We start from the raw sequence: 8,846 nt of genomic DNA, 5'->3' as shown, positions 1-8,846 counted from the left end.
TGCAAGTAGATCGACACACACACACACACACACACACACACACACACACACGTGTCTTCTAAACGTCCTGTCAGGGCTTCAGTTTTCTGTGTCTGTTGGGTCTCTGCCGAAAACTCGCAACCTGAGAGATGCATGTATATCGAGAGACACACACACACACACACACACACACACACACACACACACAGACACAAACTGAAGTGTGCCAGCGAGACATAAAACTCCATCCATGAATGCACAAGCTCAGATATACAAATACACACGCAGAATATAAATACTCCACTACTACAGCCAGTGCATTTCAGCCTGCTCATTTATGTGCTGCAGTTTATTTTACCAACCCACAGCTCACATAAAAATCTGTGTGTGTGTGTGTGTGTGTGTGTGTAGATGTGGATCTGCTGGAGTTTTGGGAGCCGGATGTCTTCAACTACACGACTCTACTGCTGAATGAGGACAGAGGTGTTCTGTATGTGGGCGCTCGAGAGGCTGTGTATGAACTCAACATCAGCAACATCTCCATCAAGAGCAACCAGGTGACAAATAGTACATAATGGACACATTCACAAGACTGTTATGACGCTTTTAACACTCATCAGCATCTTAAATCTTGGAAAGTTTTTAATATTTAGTTAAATATCTGTATATTTATATGTATTTCTGTATGCATTATATCATCTTTTACTACTTACACACTGAAGCTAAGCAAGGCTGAGCCTGGTCAGTACCTGGATGGGAGACCACATGGGAAAACTAGGTTGCTGTTGGCAGTGGTGTTAGTGAGGCCAGCAGGGGGCGCTCAACCTGCAGTCTGTGTGGGTCCTAACGCCCCAGTATAGTGAAGGGGACGGTATACTGTCAATGAGCGCTATTTATTTTGTTTTCATTTATTTATTTATTTTTCTTTTATTTATTTATTTTTTATTTACTTATTTATTTTTTATTTTTTTTATATTTATTTATTTAGTTAGTTTTGCTTTAATTATTTATTTATTTAAAAATTATTTATTTTTTATTTATTACATTTTTTTATATTTATTTATTTTTTATTTATTTTTATTTTGCTTTTATTTATTTATTTATTTGTTTATTATATTTTTATATTTATTTATTTATTTTTTATTTCTTTATTTTCAAGTTTTGTTTATATACACATACACACACACACACACACACACACACACACACACACACACACACACACACACACACACACACACAACTAAAGTGTGCCAGCGAGACATAAAACTCCATCCATGAATGCACAAGCTCAGATATACAAATACACACGCAGAATATAAATACTCCACTACTACAGCCAGTGCATTTCAGCCTGCTCATTTGTGTGCTGCAGTTTATTTTATATGTATTTCTGTATGCATTATATCATCTTTTACCTCTTACACACATAAGCTAAGCATGGCTGAGTCTGGTCAGTACCTGGATGGGAGACCACATGGGAAAAACTAGGTTGCTGTTGGCAGTGGTGTTAGTGAGGCCAGCAGGGGGCGCTCAACCTGCAGTCTGTGTGGGTCCTAATGCCCCAGTATAGTGAAGGAGACGCTATACTGTCAATGAGCACTGTCTTTCGGATGAGACGTTAAACTGAGGTCCTGACTCTCTGTGCTCATTAAAAATCCCATGGCACTTCTGGTAAATAGTAGGGGTGTAACCTCAGTGTCCTGGCCAAATCCATCAGCCCTTACCCATCATGACCTCCCAATCATTACCATCCACCAAATTGACTCTATCACTGTCTCTCCACTTCCCCTATAGCTGGTGTGTGGTGAGCACACTGGCGGCGTTGTCCTGTGGCTGCCGTCTCATCATCCAAGTGGATGCTGCACACTGATGGTGGTGATGAGAGACCCCCCCTCATGATTGTGAAGCGCTTTGGGTGTATGGCCACACACAATAAATGCGCTATAGACTGATTTCACGCGGCTGCCATTTTTAAAAGCGAAATCGAGGCTGCGGTGGGAAGAAACCCGGAAGTATCGTTGGGAGTTACATTGGAACGTTGTTGTATATCTTATCAGCGAATAGAAAGAGACACAAATTTATCATTTCACCGCCTTCTGAGTGACCCGAAGGTCCGTTCTGAATGAATGGTGAAAATATAAAGGGATATCAGAGCTCATTTACAGCTAAGTTAAGGGAAACGGCACTAGTTAGCTAACGTTTTCTTTCCCAAACACACGTTTAAGATGCCATTTATCAAACTCAAGTTAATGAACTGATTCTTTCACTATATTAGACTTGTCACGATACTGAATTAAAAGAAAATTTGTCAATTTCCCGCTAACATTTAAAGCACTGTTGATGGCTTTCTTAAAACAGCGCTGATTGGCCATTGTGTTCACGTGCTCAACAGATATGCTTGTGATTGGCCGAGAAGGTCATCAGTACACTCTCCACTGTTTACTGAGCACAAACACAGCCGAGCGATCTGCTTGATGACTCGACTGATCCTTATGGCTGTTTCGCGCTTGCGCTCCAGTCTCCGTGTATCAGTGTTTGCACTGGGTGAAGAGCGGTAAACTGAATGCAAACACAGATACACGGAGACTGGATCGCGAAGCAGCCGTGAAGATCAGTCGAGTCATCCGCGCTCAGCGGCGCTTCAATTTTAACTTAGCGGGAATTAGACTGTTTTAAAACTTCAGTACTGGGACAACACGAGGGTGTGCTACAGAGGACTGCAGTGTTTATCGCTCACCAAGTTACATAGGCTGAAGCAGGGAAGCGTTCCCTCTGTTTACCTGCTGCCATGAACTGAAGCCTAGGAGGACACTTGAGCATATTACTCTTACAGTGATGTTGTTTGATGCTAAATTGCTTTTAATTGTTTAAATTAAACGTACTGACTGATATTAAAGTGATGTTTACACCATATCTGTATTTTGAAATCTCTGCAACAGCTGGAGGTTTGTAGTCCACAGCATGTCACTGCTATGTTTACAGTGCTGGTCCTATACTTCTGCGTTTCTTCCCACCACAGCCTCGCTTTGGTTCTTTAAAATGGCGGCCGCGTGAAATAAGCGTATATAAATACACATTACTTACTTACTATCTTTGGCATCAAATTACAAGAAAACAATGACTGCTTGTGTGAGGTGTTTATAATGCAGCATCTTTGGGGGCCAGGACAGTAAATCTGACATTATTCTCTCTTCTGGCTGTCGTTATCAGTCTCACACTATTGTTTTCCTCTTTCTGGAAGTCTCGATAACACCATCATGGAGTTTTTCTGTCATTATTTCAGCTAATAGGATTGTTAAATAATGATATGTTGTACTCGTCCATTCACTGCACTCTGAGTTTACCGAGACTTCTGCTGCAGAGAAACACACACATGTGAAAAGGGTATTTTACTCTCATATTTTTCTCTCCGTTTCAGCCTTCTGTCCACACTGAGATGGCATTATTAAGAAACAAACACGGATCTTTTTGAAAACACGGTCCAAAGTGCATAAATATGAAGACACTGTGTTTGTGTATTGTAGCGTGGACTGTGAAAATGGAAGCTTTCGATAACGATGACTCTTTTCAGTAGGGGTGTAACGGATCATGGTTGATCCGTGATCCATATGGATCACAACCCACAGTTCGGAATGCACACGACCGGCGGACTAAACTTTTTTGAGCTTGTAGGTTAATCCAATATTTATAAGAATTGCAGAGAGATCGCCTTCCGCATCATACAAATCAGGTGTATGAAAGCATTTAGGCTTTCCTGTAAAATATAATGATGACAAAAAAAGTTGTGTTGGACCTAAATGCTTTCTTAGGTTATTAATTAAGGTGTTTTCTGTCACTGCTTCTTTGGCCTACATTAATGCATTCAGTGTAAACCTGCACAGTAAAACATTAAAAGATCGTGATCTCAGTTCAAACTCATGCAACATGAATGATAAATGATAATGATTTGCATATGTTTATTAATCCTTCGGTAAGTTACAAACAAATAAATACCACAGAAGTACTGGGAGAACAGTTTATAGTTCATATATAAACACTGATGTTTATGGTAAAGACTAAATTTGCTGTTTAATGGAACTTGACGCTGGTGAATGTTGTAGCAATTACAGTGTGTAACCAATAGGTGGCGACAAACAACCATCAACATTATGTCACTGAATAGGTTTTCAGAAATGACACATCTATAATGAAAGTTTGATGTGTGAAGTGTTGAATCATTAATTGAAAATAAATATGTTCTGTTGTACAAGATGTTAGATTTCTATATTTATCATTATCAGCAACAGTAGCAAAGATCATTTTTCATATTGAATACTTTATTTTTTTCAGCTGGTTCTTTCTTGATTTTCATTTTTATTAAAATTAATTAAATTAAGTTCTTTTTGTTAAAGCAATGTTTTTTGCAGTAATATTTTTGTATAAATTAAAAGCAAATGACATTTGCCTCCTCCCTTTTTTGCTGGTTCAAAAAATGGTTCGATCCGTGACTCAAAAACCGTAGTGTGATCCGAACCGTGAGATTTGTGATCCGTTACACCACTATCAATTCAGCGAACATGGTGAACAGCACTGTAAAGCCAATGTTTTGGATGCTGTCCGTTTTATTGGCAGCTTTATTAAAGATTAATGTCAGTTTGTACATGCTCCATATCGCTTTTCTTCAAAGGAAACGATGCTTACCAAGGTTGCGTTACAGACTGTACACTGAAAAAAGTGTTGCATGCAGAACTGTTGCAAACAATTTATTTGTATTGAATTTAAACAAACAAATTAAATTTAATAATGTTCAACTTAGTTTGTTTGTTTAAATTCAGCCCAAATAAATTGTTTACAATCACTTAACGTAAAAAAAAATTTGTAAATCCAAGGAATCTTACTTGAATAATTGTTTTCAGTGTAGTACATTTTGCTGTGTCATTTTAAAGGGCACCTATTATAAAAATCCACTTTTGTTAGCTGTTTGGACAGAACTGTGTGTAGGTATAGTGTGTCCACAGTCGTATTGGCTTAAAATAAACCCAACAAGTCTCTTTTTTTATTTCCTGACGTTAAAATATGATCCAAATCCCAGTTATTTAGAGCCCCACCGCAACGTGACATAGGAGTGCGGTTTCTCTACCTACTGAATTGATTGACAGGTGCCATGTCTCCATAATAACATGTATACACAGGTCCACAGAACATTTATTTACAAATAAACTGAGATTAAAATATCTCTTCCAACTCTCTGTGAATTTTAGAAGTTTAACAAGTTTAAAATGTTTTTAAAACAGAGCATGTGTGTAATAAAGACAGTAAAATCTCTATGTACTTCTTAACTGCTATAATCACCACAGCCACATGTCAGTAAATGCTAATATATGCGTGTGTGTCCTGCAAACGGCATTAGTGTGAGACTCATCATTTCAGAAAGGCCTGAATAAACCCCACCACAAATACATGCAATAAACGTACTTGCTATTTTTTGACTTATGAGCTGTATTTCAGCTTCATCATAGTCTGGCTCTATCACTGACTGCTGTTTATCTGACGTAATGCATGATGACACATGGAGCGGTGGGCAAAGAGAAGCAGCTCATTTGCATTTAAAGCCACAGGTTACAAAAACTGAACTCAGACACCAAAATGGGCAGATTCTGGGGGCTATAATAAATAATCTGATGTGTATTTTGAGCTGAAACTTTACAGACACATACTGGAGACACCAAAGGCTTATCATACATATTGTAAAAGGGGTAAAATAGGTGCTCTTTAAAAAAGATGAAAAGTAAATAAACGGCAGGCGGATATGACACAGGTAAAAGTGTGTTACGTCTGTGCGCATGCTCTGCACATGATCGAAAGCATTTTCGGGCTTTTTAGTGTGGATAGCCAGTTTTTTAGGGAGGAATTAAAAATGATACCTTGGACATGGAGCGTTTTTAGACTCAAATGTATCTGGATTAAGGTTTTTGCACACTGAAGTCCGAAATTTTCATATGTGTTTTTTTTTTGTATTTATATGCAAAAACTTTGTCATGTAAACAAAAACTTTGTCATGTAAACAACCCTTGCACAGTGAGTCGGACGCGTATTAATTAATCCATCACAAAAAACGCAAAACATTCAGTTCAGTCAGTTCAAGCTTGTTCTCCTCTCTCTTCTCCTAAGCAGAAACAGAAAGTGGAATAGGCTCCATATTATGTTCATCCAATACTGCATTAGAGGAAGGAGAGTTCAGCTCATTATCCAAGATCTGCGCTGATTTTTCCCAAATGCGACGTTTATTTCAGGAAATCAGTGGAATTTTGATGCATTGCTTATGATACTTCACACATTCAAGTACGTAAACAAATCCTGAACAGAGACTGGTAGTACCTGTAGGCATTATAATAGATGGCGGCAGCGTTGACATGTCAAAGCAACGGACCGAAAGTGCACCATGCTCTCTATTATAATGTCTATGGCCAGTACGTAGAATGTATGGACACACACACACACCAAACAGCAGCAGGGCAGAGGTGCACACATTCACATACGTAAACAAATCCTGAAAAGAGACTGGCAGTACCTGTAGACATTATAATAGATGGCGGCAGCGTTGACATGTCAAAGCAACGGACCGAAAGTGCACCATGCTTTCTATTATAATGTCTACGGCCAGTACGTCGAATGTATGGACACACACACACACACACCAAACAGCAGCAGGGCAGAGGTGCACACATTCACGTATGTAAACAAATCCTGAACAGAGACTGGCAGTACCTGTAGACATTATAAGAGATGGCGGCCGCACTGACATGTCAAAGTACTGGATTGAAAGCCGACCATGCTTTCTATTATGTCTATGGGAAGTACGTCAAATGTATGGACACACACACACACAAAAACACACACACATCAAACAGCAGCAGGGCCGAGGTGCACCAGTCGCTGAATTCAGAATATAGGTGTTCTCAACTGCCACATTCTGTCTTTATTTTATGCAGTGTGTTTATCATAAAGTTATCTGTATCTCAAATGATGGCATGCTGTATTTAGCTTTTATGCATTTACGGTGGCTCTGAACTGTCAAAACACCTCTCAACGTGCTTTTTTTGGATATGAAAAACGGAAAATGTTGAACTTGGTTTGATTTTTTTATGACAGACAGAGTTTCTGAGGCAGTGTGTCAATACGATTCACACAACACGAGGTTGAATTTATTTTTTAACGTGCGAAAATGACAGATTCAGTGTGCAATAACCTTTAGTTTTGACGTAGCCTTAGAAAAATAGGAGCACTTCAGATTTTCTTGATGTTAGTCACTCACACACACACACACAGCATGTTTTTCCCCTCATGTGATGTTGTTATATTGACTCTGTTCTGTTTCAGCTCCTGTGGAAAGTTCCAGACATCGACATGTCCATGTGTATTTTGAAGGGGAAATCTAAAGAGGTAATGTGGAAAAATACACTCAAAATGCCCGTAATCTGAGTATTCAGTCACTGATGGTGGAATCTTTGTAAATATTTGTGGGTTTATTTCTGTTTTTGTGGAACAGACGGACTGTCGAAACTACATTCGAGTTTTGCAAGTGCTGGATGAAGAAAATCTGTATGTTTGCGGGACTCACGCGTTTCAGCCTCTCTGTGATTATCTGGTGTGTACATCTTATAATATTCACTTCCTTGCCACTCTTAAAGTGTCAGACAAGCAATAGACTGTAAACGTAAAGCTAATTTTCTTTCAATTAAGAAGTTTAAAATATTAAGGTGAACCAGACTAACAGATAAATCACATTAGGACAGTTCAAATACTATTTTGCTGGAAAGAAATAATTATTCATGTTCCTTTGGCTTAGTTTTACACATTGGATGCCTTTCCAGCTGCAACCCAGTACTGGGAAACACCCATACACACTCATTCTCACACACACTCATACACTACGGCCAATTTAGTTAATCCATTCCCCTATAGCACATGTGTTTAGACTGTGGGGGAAACCGGAGCACCCTGAGGATACCAACGGCAACACGGGGAGAACATGCAAACTCTACACAGAAATGGCAACTCTTCTGTAAAGGTGTGGGGGATGTTAGTTTGGGCACCTTCACAGAACATTCAGGATGTTCTCAGGACGTTTAGGGCAGGGGTTTTCAAACATTTAGGACTCTTGCCCCCCCCCCAAGCTTGGCAGATTTCACTCATGCCACCCTCCCCACTCCACCGAGCCAAAATTATAATGCATGTGCAAACATCATTCACATATTACTTATTGCATTTAAAGTGCGTAGCATCAATTACATTGAAACATAAATATATAGCTTAACTGATTCAGTGTGATGGCTGAGCCTGTTTTTAAATTATTTATTAAATTTAGTAACACTCTCAGCAGTCCATACTCCTTATTTGCGTCTAATACCCCAGTTTATCACGGGGGCATGAATGAAATGTTCATGTGTGAAAGAGAAACTGCCGAACTGCAGTTAAAGTAACCCAAAATTACAGGAGACTCTTACATGAAAGCACTTCACGTAAACACCTTCATTATATTATTGTCTATTAAGGCACATAACTAGATTACTGATGTCCATGTAAGCGTAGTCAGTATGTCTTCACAGTTAGTGAAAGATCCAGAAGGGCATCCAGCTGATTTGATTCAGAATGGCACTTGTTTTTCAGACGGCTCACCGGTTTGACTTTCATACACCGTCATTCATTTTAAAAAGCACCCGCTCCATTTATTTGTATATGTTTTACTCGAATGCAAAATCATAATTAAATTAATTAAATAATTAAATTAATCATAAAAACAAACACAACACTGGACATAAGAGCTATTTAAAAAAACCTTCACATAACATATACTATAACATACTTGACTATACACATAAGAC

General features: G+C 38.7%; 1 protein-coding gene across 4 annotated transcripts in view; it reads left to right on the top strand.

Annotated features, from left to right (window-relative positions):
* The window catches only part of sema4d (sema domain, immunoglobulin domain (Ig), transmembrane domain (TM) and short cytoplasmic domain, (semaphorin) 4D), a 133,856-nt gene that overhangs the window by 98,447 nt on the left and 26,563 nt on the right, over positions 1-8,846 (top strand). For all 4 annotated transcript variants that reach the window (XM_056446024.1, XM_056446027.1, XM_056446025.1 and 1 more), the window contains 3 exons: positions 391-536; positions 7,342-7,404; positions 7,511-7,609. In XM_056446024.1, coding sequence (XP_056301999.1) covers positions 391-536; positions 7,342-7,404; positions 7,511-7,609 — 308 coding nt within the window. The remainder of the gene's footprint in view (positions 1-390; positions 537-7,341; positions 7,405-7,510; positions 7,610-8,846) is intronic.

This window comes from Danio aesculapii, chromosome 21 (assembly GCF_903798145.1).
Source record: "Danio aesculapii chromosome 21, fDanAes4.1, whole genome shotgun sequence".
In the NCBI taxonomy this organism is placed as follows: Eukaryota; Metazoa; Chordata; class Actinopteri; order Cypriniformes; family Danionidae; genus Danio; species Danio aesculapii.
The sequence above is the reverse complement of the archived record's forward strand: the minus strand, read 5'-3'. Positions and strand labels throughout refer to the sequence as shown.